The following is a 20,906-nucleotide window of genomic DNA, read 5'->3' as shown; positions in this document are numbered from 1 at the left end:
ACAGAAATACACATATACACACACACACACTCTCACACAGACACAGATTCACTCACACACAAAAATACACAGACACACACACTCTCAGGGATACACACACTGGCGCGCACACACACTCTCAGATGGACTCTTACACACGGACACACTCACTTACACAGCGAGTCACACACACACACTCAGTTACACAGACACACACACACTCCCAGATTCACACTCAGAGTCACACACACACACACACACACTCAGGGGCAGTAATCAACCAGACTCACTCACACTCGCACAGACCCACTCACACTCACTCACACTCTCTCTCACACTCTCTCTCTCACACTCTCTCTCACACTCTCTCTCTCACTCACGACACACTCTCTCTCACACTCACACACACTCTCTCTCACACTCTCTCTCTCACTCACACACACTCTCTCTCTCACTCACACACTCTCTCTCACACACTCTCTCTCTCACACTCTCTCTCTCACACACACACACACAGAGTCCCACACACGCGGGTAACTGCGGTGTGAGTGTAGATTCCGAGTGAGGAGGGAGCGGATCCTCAGCGTGTGTCCGCGGCCCGGGCCTGCCCGTGTTGCCGGTAACACATCCCCACGGCCAGGGGGAGGGGGGACCGACCCTCGCCTCCTGGGATCCACAGCAACGCTGCCCGGCGGCCGCCTCCCAGCCCGGCTCAGCCTCAGCCACAGTCCCGCAGCCCACTCCAGCCCAGAGCACAGGAAGCCGCGCCGAGCTGCAAGCGCTCATTCAAGCGGCCGCCACTCGCTTCCCCCTCCCCTCCCCTCCCCTCCCCTCTCCTCTCCTGCCCTCCCCCTCTCCTTCCCTCTCCTCCCCCTCCCCTCTCCTGCCCTCCCCTCTCCTCTCCTGCCCTCCCCTCCCCTCCCCTCCTCTCCTGCCCTGCCCTCCCCCACTCCCCTCCCCTCCTCCTCTCCTCCCCTCCTCCTCTCCTCCCCTCCCTTCCCCCTCCTCCCCTCCCTCCCCCTCCTCCCCTCCCCTCCCCTCCTCCTCTCCTGCCCTCCCCTCCCCCACTCCCCTCCTCCTCTCCTGCCCTCCCCTCTCCTACCCTCCCCTCCCTTCTCCTCCCCTCCCCTCCCTTCTCCTCCCCTCCCCTCCCCTCCTCTCCTGCCCTCCCCTGCCCTGCCCTCCCCCTCCCCCTCTCCTCCCCCTCCCTTCTCCTCCCCTCCTCCTCTCCTGCCCTCCCCTCCCCTCCTCCCCCTCCCTTCTCCTCCCCTCTCCTCCCCCTCCCCTCTCCTGCCCTCCCCTCCCCTCCTCCTCTCCTGCCCTCCCCTCCCCTCCTCCTCTCCTGCCCTCCCCTCTCCTGCCCTCCCCTCCCCCTCCCCTCCCCTCCTCCTCTCCTGCCCTCCCCTCTCCTGCCCTCCCCTCCCCCTCCCTTCTCCTCCCCTCCCATCCTCTCCTGCCCTCCCTCCCCTCCCCTCCCCTGCCCTCCCCTCCCCTGCCCTCCCATGCCCTCCCCTCCCCTCCCCTCCCCTCCTCCTCTCCTGCCCTCCCCTCTCCTCCCCCTCCCTTCTCCTCCCCTCCCATCCTCTCCTGCCCTCCCCTCCCCTCCCCTCCTCCTCTCCTGCCCTCCCCTCCCCTCCTCCTCTCCTGCCCTCCCCTCCACTCCCCTGCCCTCCCCCCCTCCCCTCCCCTCTCCTGTCCTGCCCTCCCCTCCCCCCCCCCCCGCCCTCCCCTCCCCTCCTCCGCCCTCCCGAGACACAAGCCGAGTGTGACAGTGCTCCCGGGACTGTGAACCCCCTCCCTGCCCACAGAACCCCGAGAACAACCCGAAATGTTTGCTTTCGAGGTTTAACGTGTGAACGTAGCGGCGAGTGTGCGGGTTCAGTGGACACAGAGCGCCGGGGTGACTCTGCAGTAACTCTGCCAGCTTCTCTGGAGAACATGGGGTGGTAGGCGTTTCGGGTCGGGACCCTGCTTCAGTCTGAAGTAGAGGGGAGAAAGTGTGGAGCGAGTGATAGGTGGATACAGGTGCGGAGGAGGGAGTGATTGGCGGATGAGTCGGGTGGGGAGTGAAGTTTGGAGGCAGGGCTGGAGGTGATCAGTGGAGAAGGGTGAAGGAACCTGATGATGGAAGGATGGGGAGTGTGAGTAGTGGAATATGAGGGAGGGGTGGGGGAGATGTGGGGGTGGGAGATGGAAAGGGGTGAGGAGATGGGGATGGGGAAGAGGGATTGGGAAAGGGGGATGGGAAGGGGGAGATGGAGGTGGGAGACATGTGAAGGGGTGGGGGAGATGGGGAAGGGGTTGGGGAGATGGGGGAGATAAAAATGGGGTTGAGGGATAGAAATGGGAGTGGGGAACCCGGAGAGGGTGGTGGGGAAAAGGAGGAGATGGGAACGGGGTGGGGGGGAGGAGGGGTGGATAAAAGGGTTGTGCGAGGACAGATGGGTAGGTCAGAAGATGAGGGAGGGAGTCTTATCTGAAATTAGAGAATTCAACATTCATACCGCTGAGTTGTGAGTGACCCAAGTGGAATATGAAGTGCTGTTCCTCCAGGGTGCAAGTGGCCTCATTCTGGCAATGGAGGAGGCCCAGGACAGAAAGGTCAGTGTGGGAATGGGAAGGGGGGTTAAAATGGTTGGCAACCGGGAGATCCAGCAGACCTTGGCGGACCGAGTGCAAGCGTTCGGTGAAGTGGTCACCGTTCTACAATCCCCCGCAACCATCCGGCTATTGAATACTACAACATCCAAACAAGCTCTCAACTACATAGACTTGGGGGCAAGGTTTCTGGCTTTGCGTTATTATTGTCACTGAACTTTAGTTTGGTTATTATGGTGTGGCAGTGGAGGCCAATTCACTGGGTGAATTTAAAAGAGAGTTAGATAGAGCTCTAGGGCTAGCGGAATCAAAGGATATGGGGAGAAGGCAGGCACGGGTTACTGATTGTGGATGATCACCCATGATCACAATGAATGGCGGTGCGGACTCGGAGGGCCAAATGGCCTCCTCCTGCACCTATTTTCTATGTTTCTATGACTCTTGAGTCTTCTTGGAGCTCCTGGTGCAAGGGACTTCATTTCCTCTTCCCAACAATCTATCATCCCTTCCACCGGTTCTGCTGTTGGGCCATTCTTTGGAAAGTGAACCAAAATGCCACACACGTGACCAGACGTCAACACAAAAAGTAATGCATTAAAAAAATCTTGTAAGAGATTAACCTTATTCATTACTGTTTTCCTACCTACAGAACTATAATGCACGTCTGCTAAAGATATGAACGTTCTAGCTTTTTAAAATTCAGAGTTTGTAAGATAAAACTGAGTTATGAAAAAAAATGCTTCCATGTGAGGTCACACACGTGACCAGTCATATTTGACCTCTGACCCTAAACAAACATTGTCAGTGTAAAGAGACGTCCTTTGCACACAGAGTCTTTTACTGGATATTGTTTATTAATTTCACTACACACATGTTGTGCCCTAGCTGTCCGTGGTCATCACTGGAACTAGAGAGCGAGCTAGAGGTGGGGAAGCTACAATTATACAAGAGACAATGGGGAGTGGTTAGTAGTGGTGAGGTCACTATGTTAAAGGAACATGCACTGATCTACATCCTTCCTCTTGGAAACAAAAGTGACCACGGCTCATGCGCTAGGCTCAAACTACAAGCAGGGAGCAGATAGAATGCAGCACAACACAGACTACTCGTACACACCGTACCGGACAGGCGGCCTGACCACTCTCCCAGAGCGGGTGCGCAACGCACCATCCCCTCCGGTCGAAGGAACAGCATGGACGGGTGCGGGTACAGAGGCTGGGGAACCAGGGGAAGGAGGAGGACTGGGAAGCGATACACGCGCAGGCGAGGGAGGGGAAGGGGGCTGGGGCGACTGCGGATGTACCGGAGCAGGAGGCACATCAGGCACCGGGGACTGGACGGGAGGTGAATACGGGACCGCGGGAGGCGGTGCAGGCTCGTTTACCAGCATCAGGTGCTGGCGGGTACGACGATACACGGTGCCCTCGTAGTTGACCAGGTACGACCGTGGAGAGTCAGCATTGCCGACGACCACGGCCAGCCGGTGGTGACCGGAGGTGGACTCCATCCGGACAACCTGGCCAGCGAACAGAGGTGGAAGGGGACGGGACGATTTGTCAAAGGAGCGCTTCTGAATGAGCTGCTTTTCAGTGAAGCGCTCCCTGACAGCGGCAGGGCTCCGAGCCGTGGGTTGCAGGGATTGCTGGGAGACGGGGATAGGGGGTCTAGTGGTGCGGGACATGAGGCGCTGGGCAGGGGAACCGAGCGCGGGGTCCCGGGAGATGTTGCGGAGGTTGAGGAGGGCAAGGTACAAGTCCGAACTGTCAAGCCGGCAACGTTCCATCAGTTCCTTAGCGCTGCGGACAGCGCGCTCTGCAAGTCCATTGCTTTGCGGGTACTCGGGGCTGCTGGTGATGTGGCGAAAGTTCCACCGGGTGGCGAAAGCAGCAAACTCCGCGCTGGTAAACTGGCTGCCGTTGTCGGACTGGAGGGATGCCGGGGAACCAAAGGTAGAGAAGTGGCGGCGAAGCTTCCCGATGACGGCAGCAGACGTGAGGGACGGCAGCAGGTCCACCTCGAACCAGCTGGAGTAGGAGTCCACCAGGACCAGGTAGTGTTTGCCACGCCACTCGAAAATATCAGCGGCAACAGCCATCCACGGCAACTCGGGAGCCGGCTGCTGCAGGAGAGGCTGGCGCTGCTGATGAGGTAATAGGCTGTTGCAGGCAGCGCAGGCGGAGACCCTGTCCCGGATGTCCTTGACCATGCCAGGCCAGTAAAACTGTGCTTGGGCCTGGGATAACGTGGCCTCCACCCCTGGGTGTCCGTTGTGGGCAGTCTGGAAGTAGTGATCTCGCAGCGCAGCCGGCACCACAACCTTGTGACCCTTCACCACCACGCCCGCGTGCAGCACCAGTTCATCCCGAACCAGGAAGTAGGGCACGGCACCAGCCGGCAGGGAAGACCGTCGTTCAGGCCAGCCACGGCGGATGACGCCCTCAAGCTGTTGAAGGTTCGGATCAGCGGCAGTGTGTGTGACCAGTGACTGCATCTGCCAAGATGGAACGATGTTGACGTTCAACACCATCAGGTCAGCCGATTCGTACGGATGGCGGGAAGTGGAAGGTAGTGGGGCACGGGACAAAGTGTCTGCCACGAACATCTCCTTGCCTTTGCGGTACACGATTTTGAATGTGAAACGCTGCAGCTGCAGCATCATTCGCTGCAAGCGGGACGAGGCTGCGTGGATGGGCTTGTTTAAAATAGAGACCAGCGGCTGGTGGTCAGTTTCGATGGTGAAAGTTTTTCCAAGAACGTAGTCTCTGAATTTGGAGCACGCGAACACCACGGCAAGGAGCTCCTTTTCTATCTGGGCGTAGCGCTGTTCAGCAGGGGTCATTGTGCGAGAGGCATAGGAGACGGGCAGCTGTCGGTCGTCGTAGAGCTGCAGACAGGCAGCACCAAGGCCGAACCGAGATGCATCGCAGGTGAGGACGATTGGCCTGTTCAGGTCGAAGAACTGCAAAGTGGGGGTCCGTGCGAGTCTGGACCTCAGGGCCACGAAGGCCGATTGGTGGTGCGGGAGCCAGACCCAGGCATTGTCCTTCTTGGTCAGCTCCCTCAGGGGGGCACTCAGTTCGCTGAGGTCGGGTATGAACTTACCCAAGTAGTTGACCATGCCCAGGAAGCGCTGCAGGCCGGGCACGTCAGTGGGAGCGGGCATTTTGGTGATCGCCGCCGTCTTCTCGGGGTCTGGCTTCAGGCCCCCCGCCGTGAAAACGTGGCCGACGTAGGTGACTTCCTCAACGCGGAACCGACACTTCCTTCGATTAAGCTTGAGGTTGATCTCACGAGCCTTGTCCAGGACTTGGCGGAGGTGTCGGTCATGCTCAGCGACGTCCCTCCCGTACACCAGGATGTCATCCACAATGATGGCGCACGGCAACCCAGCAAACAGCTGCTCCATCGTACGCTGAAAAACCTCGCTTGCCGAGTTGATCCCAAAAGGCATGCGGAGGAAACGGAACCTGCCGAACGGTGTGCTGAAGGTGGTCAGGAAGGAGGAACGTGCATCCAGCGGGATCTGCCAAAAGGAGCTCTTGGCATCCAGGACCGAGAAAACTGTGGCTGGACCGACCTGTGCCGCGACGTCCTCCACCGTCCGCATGGGGTAGTGCGGGCGTTTAATAGCCAGGTTCAGGTCCTTGGGGTTGATGCAGATCCTGATCTCGCTCGCGTCCTTCTTGGCAGCGACCACCATGGTGGAGACCCACTGGGTGGGGGCACTCACCTCCTTGAGGATGCCCATGTCCACCATGCCACGTAGTGTGGACTCCACGCGGCCCTTCATGGCAAAAGACACACGGTGGGCCGGTCTGACCACTGGGTCGACCCCCGGGTCCACAACGATCTTGTAGGCACAGGGCAGCTTCCCCAGGACGTCATCAAATCGGTCAGGGTACTCGATCAGGGGGTCCATGGGGGCCTGCACCAGGTGGATGTCGCGGTGGAATGAGACCAAACCAAAGTCCTGGCATGCACGGGCGCCCAGCAGGGTGACGTTGTCGGATGCTAGCAGGAGGAACGTGAGGGGCCGAGAGGTCTCCAGAACAGTACAGATAACCGTTGCCTTTCCCACGGCAATTAGAACACCTCCCCCATAGGCATGGAGGCGGGAGTTGTCAGGAGTAACCCTCTCCCCCGAGCTTATCTGCTCGAAGAGGCCCACAGACATAACATTTGCAAAAGCCCCAGTATCGACCTTGGCAGGGAAGGAGTGTCCATTGACTGTAACATGCACGGATGGATCCGTTATCAATGCAGGTGCACCCAAAAGCGAAAACAGCATAGAGTCTCCATGGGAGGAAGTCGTATCTGAGCCATGGAGTTCCTCATGTTGGTACCGGGAACCGGTTGCGCTATCATCGGTCGCAAGGTTGTTTAGACTCCTTCTAGGAGCAGGGACAGGTCTCCCACGAGAACGACAAGCTGCAGAAAAATGGTTCTGCCTCCCGCAGGAATTACAAGTTTTGCCCTGCGCTGGGCAAACGTTATACCTGTGTGACGAGAAGTTGCAGTTTGGGCATCTGCGAGGGGTGACCATAGTGGGCGCGGAGGGGGTGACCCTGGTCTGCGGGTCATTCAATCGCCGGCGGCCGGTGAAATTTATGTCCTGGGGCGCCGGCCGAGATACTGAGCCAACAGCAGAGGCCATGCGTGCGGCATGTATGGCGTCCGTTAGCGACAGGTCAGGCTTCATCAGGAGCTCATCCCGCAGCTTAGAGTTTAGGAGACCGTTGACCAGGACGTCCCTGATCATCTCGTCGGGTGTAATCGTTTGAAGGCGGCACCGCCGAGCCATATGTCTTAAGGATGCAATGAAGGCGTCAACGTGCTCCCCTGGAGTCTGACGCCGCGAGAAAAAGTTGAAACGTTCGATAATGTTATTGGTGGGTATATCGCACAGGGCAGTGAACTTAGCCATGAGACATACCGGGTCGTTGCGGTCCTCCGGAGGGACGAATTCGAACGACGCATAGCGTTCCATTGCCTCCGGACCAGCCAGGTTGAGGAGCAGGTGAGCTTTTATCGCAGCAGTTGCATCAGGATGGGCAATCGCTATATAGTGCTCGTAGTCCCGCTGGAAGACAGTCCAGCGGTGCACTATGTCCTCATCAAAAACAAGCGTGTCCGGACGACGACACGAGGGAGCCATGGCAAAGTGGAAGGATGGGACACAACTGGGACGAACAAATGCTAAAAATAAAAACCCGATAAACAGGAGACGCAAGTATCCCACTTCTGACACCATGTAAAGAGACGTCCTTTGCACACAGAGTCTTTTACTGGATATTGTTTATTAATTTCACTACACACATGTTGTGCCCCAGCTGTCCGTGGTCATCACTGGAACTAGAGAGCGAGCTGGAGGTGGGGAAGCTACAATTATACAAGAGACAATGGGGAGTGGTTAGTAGTGGTGAGGTCACTATGTTAAAGGAACATGCACTGATCTACAGTCAGCCTAACATATAAAAATTCCACTTGATAAATTTCGACACATATATGTCATATATACAGTACAAAACAATATACCTGTAATGCTTTCAGAATTAGAACAGGTGTACTCCACATTTTTTAATATTTATGGTCACACACGTGACCAAGAATGGCCCATTTCCCTCCTAAACCATGGTGAAGGGAAAGTCACAAGGGATGGAAGGTGGTGCCATCGGATGTGAACACAGAGAACTTTGGAGAATGGAATCGAGTGGTGGCAAGTGGTGGTTGGAGATATTGTGGCCAAGCACCATGTTCTGGCCATTACTGTTCTCAATTATTCTTCATGGGTGGAGACTGGAGTGGGGAGACGCAGAGAAGGCCAACGCAAAACAAGAGCAGGGTGGAAATTGGCAGCAAAGCTGATGAAGGCCTGTTGTATGATTCTACCACCGGGTCCGCGCCGACCAGCGATCCCCGCACATTAACACTATCCGACACCCACAAGGAACAATTTTTACATTTACCAAGCTAATTAACCTACAAACCTGTACGTCTTTGGAGCGTGGGAGGAAACCGAAGATCTCAGAGAAAACCCACGCAGGTCACGGGGGGAACATACAAACTCCATACAGCAGACAGCGCCCGTAGTCGGGATCGAACCTGGGTGTCCGGCGCTGCATTCCCTGTAAGGCAGCAACTCTACCGCTGCACCACTGTGATGCTGAAGAGATCCCACATGTAACGTCATGTAAAGCTGTTTTTGTGACTGGGGTAAGATGCAGCAAACACTTGGTGTGACACAGGAAGATTCTCAATGGCCGAACGGCACAGTTTGCGGGCTGGACGATTCTATGTTCCACGCCTACATGGAGTGTGTGAGTCTGTGTACCACGTGCACATGGAGTGTGTGAGTCTGTGTTCCACATGTACCACGTGTACATGGAGTGTGAGTCTGTGTACCATGTGTACATGGAGTGTGTGAGTCTGTACCACGTGTACATGGAGTGTGTGAGTCTGTGTTCCACGTGTACATGGAGTGTGTGAGTCTGTGTACCACGTGTACATGGAGTGTGTGAGTCTGTGTACCACGTGTACATGGAGTGTGTGAGTCTGTGTACCACGTGTACATGGAGTGTGTGAGGTTGCAGCCCCTGTTCCTATATCTAAAGGGGATGCTCCTTGCCTTCTGGCTGCACTTCACACCCACCACCCTTATCTTTGGACACCCTATGCGTAGGGGAGAGGGCAGGGCTGAAGATGTCCTGGTTGGGTTGCTCCTGGGCCTGGCCAAGCTGGCCATCCACCAGTCACGGCGCCAGGAGGAAGAGGGCTCTACCCGAGCCGGCCGCCTGCCCCTTTTCCATGGTTATGTCCGTGCACGGGTGGTGTTGGAGAGAAATTACGTGCTGTCCACGGGCACCCTGGGGGATTTTCAAGACTGCTGGGCACCGTGGGGGTAATAAAGCTGTGTAATAAAGCTGTGGGGGTAATAAAGGAGTGTAATAAAGCTGTTTAATTTTCAGTATATTTGATATTTAAGAATATTTGTTTCACTTTTTGCTCTAGTGGTGGGCCTGTTGATATTATTTTGTATTGTACATATTATTCTTGTAAATAATTGATTTAATTATTTTTTGGTTCAGAAAAAATGAAGGATGTCTGCTGTGCCAAACTCACGGGGACACACATCCTACCCCACCCCATACGAGAGGTGTTGACTCCAGCCCAGCGACTGAACGTCTGAATGAGTTTCTGACAGCAGCCACATTTCCTGAAATAATCTAAAGTCATTTGGAGTCACACAAAGAGTCAGAGTTATAGAGCATGGAAACAGGCCCTTCGGCCCACCCTGCCCACACCAACCAACATACCCCATCTACAGTAGTCCCACCTGCCTGCGTTTGTCTCACATCCCTCTAAACCTGTCCTATCCATGTACCTGTCTAAATGTTTCTTAAACATTTGAAGGCAGCACAGTGGCGCAGCGGTAGAGTTGCTGCCTTACAGCGAATGCAGCGCCGGAGACTCAGGTTCGATCCTGACTACGGGCACCGTCTGTATGGAGTTTGTACGTTCTCCCCGTGACCTGCGTGGGTTTTCTCCGAGATCTTCGGTTTCCTCCCACACTCCAAAGACGTACAGGTATGTAGGTTAATTGACTGGGTAAATGTAAAAATTGTCCCTAGTGTGTGTGGGATAGTGTTAATGTGCGGGGATCGTTGGGCGGCACGAACTCGGTGGGCAGAAGGGCCTGTTTCCGCGCTGTATCTCTAAATCTAAAAAAAAAATCTAAACCTTGCAATAGGTATTACTTCAATTACCTCCCCTGGCAGCTTGTTCCATACACCCACTACCCTCTGTGTAAAACAGGTATCCCTCAGATTCCTATTAAATCTAACCCCCCCCCCCCCACCACCACATCATCACCTTAAACCTATGTCTTCTGTTTCTCGACTCCCCTACTCTGGGCAAAAGACTCTGTGTATCTACACGATCTATTCTGCAATTTAATGGATCTTGGAAGAAAGGAAGCCAATTTCAGAGGAGAGTTGGTTCCAGACTCGGCAATGGGCTGTTCGCTTCATTCTTGGAGACGAGAGAAGTATTGACAGGAGCAATGTTAATACTTTTGTTGCATGTGGTTTACACAATCAGTCTACAGTCAATATTTAGAACTATGATGCCGTGACCTTTGGACTTTGAGGACTTTTCCAGGTCAGAGCAGAAACCTGTGGCCCTCTCACCGTCTCCATCACTGGAGATAGACTATCGACTGACGTCTATCGCAAACCTACTGACTCCCACAGCTATAGAAAACCAGCATCTGCACTTCCTTCCCACACAACCAGATTTACAACCTGCACCTCCATGTGTTTACACACGGTGCAGAGAAAGAAGGCTCCCACTCAGGCAGCGGGTAGTCGATGGCTGCCTGCCCCTTTTCCGGGCCTACGTCCGCGCGTCCCTGGAGAGGGAACACGCAGTGTCCTCGGGGACTTTGGAGGCCTTCGGTGAACCGCGGGAGGTTGAATGTATTTTTGATAAAGTTGCCGAAATATTAATTTGCTAACTGTTTTGTTTGTAAACTGCCAATATAGGCAACCTTTGATTTGATCACGTTACTACTCTGTATGTTTGTTTTTGTTTTGGAATAAAGTATTTGTAATTTTTTTTTAAACAAAAAAACTATGCACTAATTCATCAAATGCAGTACAACTTTTGTCTAACATCAATTGTGTAAAATTCCACCACTCACACCGGCCTCGTTGGGATATTGAATTAGGCTGTAATTGGAATATCAAGGCCACTTGTTCATGTCATGAGAGCAGAATCAAGCCATTCGGCCCATCCAGTCTACTCTGCCATTCAACCATGGCTGGTCTATCTTTCCCTCTCATCCCCATTCTCCTGCCTTCTCCCTATAAGCCCTGAAGCCGGTACCAATCAAGAATCTGTTAAAATCCACCTTAAAAATACTCAATGACTTGGCCTCCACAGCCGTCTGTGGTAATGCATTCCACAGATTTACCACACTCTGACCAAAGAAATTCCTCCTCATCTTTCTAAAGATATGTCCTTTTATTCTGAAGCTTTAAACTACTTAGATTCTCCTACTCATGGAAACATCCTCTCCACATCCACTCCATCCAGGCCTTTATTGAGTAAGTTGCAATGAGGTCCCCCCCCCTCATCCTTCGAAACTGACTGCTGGCACCATTTAAATGCTTCTTCCTTCCCTGGGCCACTGCCAAGATTCTGAGACATCCATCTCCCATTGTGAGGATGTATAATATTTGTTACATTCCATTATATTTCCAGTATTGCCTACTACCCTGGCCCACCATTAACCCTTCTCCCACCTTGTTTCCAGAATCCTCAGGTTGTGCTCAGCCTCCCAGCCCCACTCCCCATACCATGTCCTCCCTCCAATGTGAGACACAGAATGCTGGAGTAACTCAGCGGGGACAGGCAGCATCTCTGGAGAGAAGGAATGGGTGACGTTTCGGGTCCAGACTCTTCTTCAGACTGAAAGTCACGGGAAAGGGAAACGAGAGACATAGACGATGGCGTGGAGAGATATAGAACAATGAATAACCAACCCTGCCTTCCAACCAGAATAATCTCCCCTCAGCTCAGTTCCACCTTGGTGTCAACAACGGTAAACTGGACAGCAAGGACCAACTCCAGCTTGCGTGGTGTCCCCAAGGTGTGGCAGCTTGATGCAAAGATTTAGAGGGAAGGCAAAGGATATGTTCCTGATTTCCCCAGTGCCTCCCCGCCTCCCCATTCTGGGAAATGCCTCAGAGTGACACTAATGCCATCAGAGGCGTTCCCTTCCCTTTCGGCAACACCCTTCCTGCTTGCAACTCCGGCAGGGGTCAGGACCCGATAGACAGACCTGCCCACTGCCCGTGCACTCAGTGTTCGCCAGCGGGACAGCCAGACAGACAACAGCCAGATCATATCCCAATCAATGACCGCAAGGACCCACTGCATTAAATCCTGCCCACTTTTTCATTCATGTATAAAATCATGAGAGGAATAGATCAGGTAGATGCATAGAGTCTCTTGCCCAGGGTAGGGGAATCGAGGACCAGAGGACATAGGTTCAAGCTGAGGGGAAAAAGATTTAATAGGAATCTGAGGGGCACCTTTTTCACACAAAGGGTGGTGGGTGCATGGAACAAGCTGCCAGAGGAAGTAGTTGAGGCTGGGACTATCCCAACATTTAAGAAACATTTAGAATGGTACATGGATAGGACAGGTTTGGAGGGATATGGACCAAACGCAGGCAGGTGGGACTAGTGTAGCTGGGGCATTGTTGGCTGGTGTGGGCAAGTTGGGCCAAAGGGCCTGTTTCCACACTGTATCACTCTATGCCACAGATATCTAAGGTGTAAAATTCAATGCTCAGAACATCCCTCTGTGACAAGTTCACATTTTTCCTGACTTCATGTATTAAAACCTGTAGGATTACTGGTCATCTAAAGTCAGTGAGGATACACCAGAGATCGGACAAGTGACCAGCTGAACCTATTGGAGCAGCATGGATCAGGCTCCCATGTCTTAAAGGCACAGCTTTTGTAATTTACAACAGTATACAAACTCAAACAAAAGTTTAATCCTTTTGTCAATGTTTGTAATTGATATGCCCTCACATCCAACTCTTGGCCTTCTAAGAACACTGCAGGTATTTTTAAGAAATACCTTCAGGTATCATTGAGCTAAAAGCGTGTCAGGGGTTATGGAGGGAAGGCAGGGGAATGGAGTTGAGAAGGAAAGACAGATCAGCCATGATTGAATGGCGGAGTAGACTTTGTCCGAGCTTTGTCGATCTCCCAGCGGAGCGAGCTGTCCGTGGGGGAATGTTGCCGACTGGCCCACTGCAGACTGCAGGAGTACATGCTGAGGGATGCACTGAAGCTTGGTGCAGCCAACGCCAAGGCCCTGTGGGGGAGGACCACAGTCTAGGGTCCTTCCGCTGCTGGACATGGGGGGCAGGGTGTGGTGGAGACGCCCCTCAAAATAAAGGAAGGGATTCCAGGCCAGTGGGCCACATGAGTGGCCAGTGTGGGGGGTAATTTTATCTAATTGGAGTGTTGAATGTATGTATTAGATGTATATATAGCCTCCGAGAATGTCAGATGGATTTTTGTAAGGAACATGTTTTGTATATATATATTTATATATTTCTCAAATAAAGTATATTTTGAATTTTTTTTAAAAGGAGACTTGATGGGCCAAATGGCCTTGCTCCTAGGACTTATGGAGTTATGAAAACTAAAAGAACTGAAATAAAAGTTAGATGAGGCTTTCTGAGACCTCTTCTGGAATAGTTTTGAACAAACCAATTCTATAGATTTTGTTCTTGATTAAAAAAGCTTTATATTTTAAATTAGACTCAAATAGTCCTTCGTACCACCCAAAGAGCTGATGAACATGGTTGTCCATGTCAAAGACACAGAGAGTGGCCAGGTAGAGTGAACAAGCAGTCTGAAGAAGGGTCCCGACAGACACGTCACCTATCCCTGTTCTCCAGGAATGCTGACTTACTCCAGCACTCTGTGAAACGTCACCTATCCATATTCTCCAGGGATGCTGCCTGACCCGCTGAGTTACTCCAGCACTCTGTGAAACGTCACCTATCCATGTTCCCCAGGGATGCTGCCTGACCTGCTGAGTTACTCCGGCTCTCTGTGAAACGTCACCTATCCATGTTCCCCAGGGATGCTGCCTGACCCACTGAGTTACTCCAGCACTCTGTGAAACGTCACCTATCCATGTTCTTCAGATGCTGCCTGACCCACTAAGTTACTCCAGCACTCTGTGAAACGTCACCTATCCATGTTCTCCAGGGATGCTGCCTGACCCGCTGAGTTACTCCAGCACTCTGTGAAACGTCACCTATCCATGTTCCCCAGGGATGCTGCCTGACCCGCTGAGTTACTCCAATTATTTATTTTTTTGTAAACCAGCATCTGCAGGCGGGTCCTTGTTTCTTCAAGTGCACAATTACTGTCATGGCTGAGGAGAATCTTGCTTAGAGTGGTATTGCAGGATGGACATGAAGTTTCAAACTGGAGATTTTATGTTTAACTTGGAAGTTCTAAAAGCTGTATCAAAGTAACACCTTGAAAAGTAATGTACATTATTAAAACTTTAAGGAATTCCATTGCATTTTTACTCGAATATGATTGTTTCGCACTTACATCAATTTTCTTTGCACAATTTACTACATGTACACGTGTACATTTACCACAGTATACCTCCTGCTGCCTCGGCAAGGCCAGCAACATAATCAAGGACGAGTCGCACCCTGGCCACTCCCTCTTCTCCCCTCTCCCATCGGGCAAAAGGTACAGAAGTGTGAAAACGCACACCTCCAGATTCAGGGACAGTTTCTTCCCAGCTGCTATCAGGCAACTGAACCATCCTACCACAACCAGAGCAGTGCTGAACTACTATCTACCTCTTTGGTGACCCTCGGACCATCCTTGATCGGACTTTGCTGGCTTTACCTTGCACTAAACATTATCCCCTTATCTTGTATCTGGACACTGTAAATGGCTCAATTGTAATCATGTAGAGTCTTTCCACTGACTGGTTAGCACGCAACAAAAGCTTTTCGCTGCAGGTATTTTTGGTAGACGTGACAATAAACTAAACTGATTATCACATGTGAGATTCACAAAATTCTACCATTGTTGCGAGGTCAGGTGGACATTTTGACGTATTATTGATTGTAACTGCGGTTTCACTGCAATGTTAGAAGTAGTTCTCGCTACCTTCTAGTAGAGTTAGAGTTATTATTCCTTGGGAAATCTACAGTTTGTGGCAAATTGCTCCCTCAGAATTTGGCGACGGTGCTAAAGGTGTTCTCTGTTACGTATTGGTGTTCCACCTGATGTCCATATACCACCAATCTATGCCCGCAGCTGCACTAATGGGACGATTTTGGCCAAAGGCTAGAAGAACATTTTCAAGTCCCATTCCGAATGGTGAGAGAACAAGAAACAGGAGAAGGCAGGCACGGGTTATTGATTGTGGACGATCAGCCATGATCACAATGAATGGCTCAAAGGGCTGAATGGCCTCCTCCTGCACCTATTTTCTATGTTTCTATGTTAGGATAGGGAGAAGGCGAATAAGGGAAATGATAAGAGGAAGCTTCCTATTTAATTCTAGTATTATGTCAGTAAAATAAGCAACTTGTACCATTAACCTGAAACTACTATTTCCCAGCTTGAATATAACAGACATCATTAGAAAATGTTTTTTGATAACGTTGTGCTATTTTATTTATTCTCCACCCAATTTTAACATATTTATAATGATGAGACACTTGATGTAAAACTCCACTCATTCCATGCGGACTTTCTATTCATTATTAAACCATTGCATGCATCTTTATTGTTACATGTTGCAAATGTATCCCACTTGCAGATGTGAATACTTTAAAATTATTGAAATGTTATTATTTACATTTATTAAATTATTTTGCAAGTCGTTGAAAGCATTAGTCTTGCATTATGATACCATTGCCTTTCCATCATTTACCATCTGCCCAGTAACAATATTTTTTCAATATTTAATGGAACAGAACTGCCGAAGAGGTGCACATCACAGATTACCACCGCAGGAAACCAGTGATGTGTTCAGCTTCAGTCAGTCTCTGCTTCCAAGTGCAATGAAAATGCCTTGTCTATTCGTGACACCAGAAATTTTCACACCCCAGAGAAGAACATTTCCCTCAGGCTGGGAAAAAAAGAGAGGTAGACAGGAAGCAAATAAAGGCAAGTATTTTTCTTCTAAATATAAAAGGTTCCCAGCACCAAAACTGCGTATCAATACGTATCAATGGATCCTTCCACACCAAAATCTTCTTGTATTCAAGAATTTGGATCTTCCACTCACTCCGAAGCAGGGATCAAATTTTAACACAAATAATCAGGACTGCCCAGCAATCCTGGTGAAACATCCCACATTTATATTAAAACCTCCATTTTAGCAATACCTCAGCCTCCACTTGACCATAGAGGCAGAAACTGTATAAATATATATGTGTGTATCTACACATTCAAGTCATTGCAAATATCTTGGCAAAAATCTTAATTAAATCACAGCCATGTAGATGACCAATCAAAACGTTCACATGTATCAAAGAAGTAAATATGCACAATAGCTACTTACTTATGTAATAGGTTTGTATATATTATAATTATTTTAACTCTATTTTAAAATGTACTTCCATATTTTTAATTTGTGCAAACATCCTGACCAGAAAAAGAACCCAATAAGTACAAAACGACTTAGTTCAAATGACGATGAAGATCTTCTCGACTAATGATGGAGAAGTGATGGTAGCGGTCTCGGGAGGCAAAGTCAGCGTTCTCCTCCGTTAGTTGAGTTGTTTCCATGCCAACTCCTGTAAACGATGGTGTCACAATAATCTGCTTTTCATTTGATGAGCCTTTCCTAAAACCAAGAAAGTTATTGCATGTAAAATATGTAACAAAACATCCCAACTTCTATACTCAGGACCCTGACCGATGAAGACTAACATACCAAATGCATTCTTCTCTATTATTTCGACCTGTTACGCCACTTTCAGGAAACAATGAACCTGTACTCCTAGATCCCTCTGCTCAACAACACTCCCTCTCTACCTGTGACGTCAATTTCAGGAAACAATGTTCCTGCACACCTAGATCCCTCTGCTCAAGAACACTCCCCATGGCCCTGCCATTCACTGTGAAGGTCTTGTCCTGGTTGCACAGAGTCCTTGGACATCATCTTTCTCTTGAAGTCAGATGGTTGGCAAGGACTGGTGCTGCCTGAAGTCTTTCCTGGTGAAACAATAACTCTGTCCTGCAATTGCTTTCTGAGCTACTTCCTTGTTGTCAAATGTCAAGAAATCAAATGTCTTCACTAAGGAAGACACAAACAATCTCCCAGATGTACTAGTGGACAGAGGTCCTAGGGTGACAGAGGAACTGAATGAAATTCACATTAGGCAGGAAATGATGTTGGGTAGACTGATGGGACTGAAGGCTGAAAAATCCTCAGGGCCTGATGGTCTGCATCCCAGGGTACTTAAGGAGGTGGCTCTAGAAATCGTGGACGCATTGGTGATCAATTTTCCAATGTTCTATAGATTCAGGATCAGTTCCCGTGGATTGGAGGGTAGCTAATGTTAAGAAAGGAGGGAGAGAGAAAACGGGAAATTATAGACCAGTTAGTCTGACATCAGTGGTGGGGAAGATGCTGGAGTCAATTATAAAAGAAGAAATTGCGGGACATTTGGATAGCAGTAACAGGATCGTTCCGAGTCAGCATGGATTTACGAAGGGAAAATCATGCTTGACTAATCTTCTGGCATTTTTTGAGGATGTAACTAAGAAAATGGACAAGGTTGTGCCAGTGGATGTAGTGTACCTGGACTTTCAGAAAGCCTTTGATAAGGTCCCACATAGGAGATTAGTGGGTAAAATTAGAGCAAATGGTATTGGGGGTAGGGTACTGACATGGATAGAAAATTGGTTGGCAGACAGGAAACAAAGAGTTGGGATTAACTGGCCCCTTTCAGAATGGCAGGCAGTGACTAGTGGGGTACCGCAAGGCTCGGTGCTGGGACCACAGCTATTTACAATATATATTAATGACTTAGATGTAGGGATTAAAAGTAACATTAGCAAATTTGCAGATGACACAAAGCTGGGTGGCAGTGTGAACTGTGAGGAGGATGCTATGAGGATGCAGGGTGACTTGGACAGGTTGTGTGAGTGGGCAGATGCATGGCAGATGCAGTTTAATGTGAATAAATGTGAGGTTATCCACTTTGGTGGAAAGAACAGGAAGGCAGATTATTATCTGAATGGTGACAAGTTAGGAAAAGGGAAAGTACAAAGAGATCTGGGTGTCCTTGTTCATCAGTCACTTAAAGTTAGCATGCAGGTACAGCAGGAAGAGAAGAAAGCTAATGGCATGTTGGCCTTCATGACAAGAGGAGTTGAGTATAGGAGCAAAGAGGTCCTTATGCAGTTGTACAGGGTCCTAGTGAGACCTCACCTGGAGTACTGTGTGCAGTTTTGGTCTCCAAATTTGAGGGAGGGAAATGAGAAGTTGTACAGAGATTAAGTGGCTTACTGCTACTGAGAAAATGTTCAGGGACAGAATCATTGTTGTCGGATGGATTGACGATCATGAGTATGGAATAGTTCAGGCAGAGTGGAGGATGAGTCATGGTTCACCTGCTTATTTGCTGCCATTTACTGGTGGGAGAGTCCAGGACAGGGGCCTCCAAACTTTTCAGCATGAGGGCCACATTATATATTTGGCACATTTTTGCGGGCCGTAGAAAAAAAAATGAAATCTCAGTTTTATAAGTTTAATGAACTCAAAAAAGAACTTAAGTAAAACTGATGGAAGAATTTCAAGCCATCTGGAGGACATGGCAGCTTCCGGCATAGACTAGTAACACATGCAACAGGTACGTTCCTACCTTGAAAAAACTGCCAAAATGGTCAATTTTTGTGCTGTAAAAAATGGGGAAGAAGCTGGAGGATTCGGCGGAGGAAGAGGAACCGGGAGAAGGGCTGCCAAGCCCGCGGACGCAAGAAACAGCTGGGAAGATGTCTGGCCAAGCGGCGGGAGAAGGGGAAACGTGGCAGTGAAGGGAGGCAGGAGAGTAAGGCCCAGAAACAGAGGGCTGCCGACCAGCCGGCGGGGGAAGAAGAAGAGGAGGAGGAGGAGGAAAGGACAGGGTTGAGTGAGCTGGGAGAGGAGCAGCGGGAAGAACCCGAGCCGAGGGGTCTGGAGGGTCTGCAGGGGCAGAAGCAGCGAGTGCTGGATGTCGGCGACCCGCCTGAGGGCGAAGGGCCCATGCTGTGCTCGATGGCCTTGGAGGAGGAGGCGGTGGAAGAAGAGGAGGAGCGGAGTGTTGAGCCCGAAGAGGAGGAGGAAGAGGGGCCGGGGAGAGGCCGAGCGGCAGCAAGAGCTGGGCCGGGCACTGGAAGCCGGGGCAATAGGCGGAGGACCAGGCCACGGCTCTACTCGGCAGCCCCAGCCTAGAGGTGTTGAGCGCAGGCCAAGTGGAAATGGAGCCAGGCTGACAGAGATGGCAAGCGGGGAGAAGGGCTGGTGGGCCAGCAGGAGCGGCGAGGGGCCGAAGAGCCACAGGAAGCGAGGCACGGAGCAGAGGCGTCGAGCTTGGAGGAGCGAGGAGCGCAGGAACGGGGAGAGGTGTCGGGACACTTGGACACCGGGAAGGAGCCGGAGGCGTGCTGATGGGGGAAGCCGAGCTGCAGCACGGAACGTGTTAAAATCTCTTGGCGGGCCGGATGAAATCTCTTGGCGGGCCGGAAGCGGCCCGCGGGCCATAGTTTGGAGACCCCTGGTCTAGGACCAGAGGTCATAGCCTCAGAATTGAAGGGCACTCTTTTAGAAAGGAGGTGAGGAGGAGTTTCTTTAGTCAGAGGGCAGTTAATCTGTGGAACTCATTGCCCCCGAGGGCTGCGGAGGCCAAGTCAGGACAGTTTAGCAACAAAAAACTTGGCGTCTCTTTTAGGTGTAAAATAGGACTAAGCATTCAGATTTTGTTTCAGTTCCTGCACCTCTTCGTCCCACAATCACAAGAAATATTACAAACCTTCTCAAATCCCGGAAGGTTGCCTGAATCCATTCGAAAAAGTGAAAGTTATTAGCTAGTCCTGTGGAGACAACATCCAAGGTTGGTAACATTGCAAATGCTTGAGAGGAGTAATTATTAAAAATTCAATCCTTGAAAAATGATAAAAGCTAAGTTTGTTCCCAGCACTATTAATACAATTATTTGGTCAGTATTACCATGGTTTTTGGTTCAGTATTTCTACATTTGTTAAGTCAGTATTACTGGTTATTGGGTTAGTATTACCCAGTTATGAAGTCAGTATTACTACAGTTATTAACTTGGTATTACTACAGTTATTGGTCAGTAGGGCGGCACGGTGGCGCAGCGGTAGAGTTGCTGCCTGACAGCGAACGCAGCGCCGGAGTCCCAGGTTCGATCCTGACTACGGGTGTTGTCTGTACGGAGTTTGTATGTTCTCCCCGTGACCTGCGTGGATTTTCTCCGAGATCTTCGGTTTCCTCCCACACTCCAAAGACGTACAGGTTGTAGGTTAATTGGCTTGGTAAATGTTAAAAAAATTGTCCCTTGTGGGTATAGGATAGTGTTAATGTGCGGGAATCACTGGTCGGCGTGGACCCGGTGGGCCGAAAGGGCCTGTTTCTGCGCTGTATCTCTAAACTAAACTACTACAATTACTCGGTCAGTATATTACAGGTATTAGTTAGTATTACTACAATTATTGGGTCGGTATTGTTAGTTATTGGTCAGTATTACTATA

At 50.6% G+C, this 20,906-nt stretch overlaps 2 protein-coding genes across 4 annotated transcripts in view; one reads left to right on the top strand and one right to left on the bottom strand.

Moving 5' to 3' along the window:
* The window catches only part of LOC144596370 (collagen alpha-3(VI) chain-like), a 112,111-nt gene extending 99,060 nt beyond the window's left edge, over positions 1–13,051 (top strand). Inside the window, exon 34 of the mRNA XM_078404626.1 lies at positions 12,992–13,051. Within this exon, the coding sequence (XP_078260752.1) occupies positions 12,992–13,051 (60 nt within the window). The remainder of the gene's footprint in view (positions 1–12,991) is intronic.
* A 2,761-nt stretch (positions 13,052–15,812) lies between these two features.
* slc12a8 (solute carrier family 12 member 8) overlaps positions 15,813–20,906 on the bottom strand; it is a 73,237-nt gene continuing 68,143 nt past the window's right edge. For 2 of the 3 annotated variants that reach the window (XM_078404580.1, XM_078404581.1), the window contains exons 13-14: positions 20,168–20,228; positions 15,813–16,995 (exon numbers count right to left, since the gene is read on the bottom strand). In XM_078404580.1, the coding sequence (XP_078260706.1) occupies positions 16,830–16,995; positions 20,168–20,228 (227 nt within the window). In that variant the 3' untranslated portion in view covers positions 15,813–16,829. The remainder of the gene's footprint in view (positions 16,996–20,167; positions 20,229–20,906) is intronic. The other variant, XR_013547588.1, reaches the window with a different exon arrangement.

Source organism: Rhinoraja longicauda, chromosome 8 (genome assembly GCF_053455715.1).
Source record: "Rhinoraja longicauda isolate Sanriku21f chromosome 8, sRhiLon1.1, whole genome shotgun sequence".
NCBI classification, from domain to species: Eukaryota; Metazoa; Chordata; class Chondrichthyes; order Rajiformes; family Arhynchobatidae; genus Rhinoraja; species Rhinoraja longicauda.
Note: the sequence above shows the minus strand (reverse complement) of the source record. Positions and strands in the feature narration are given on the sequence as shown.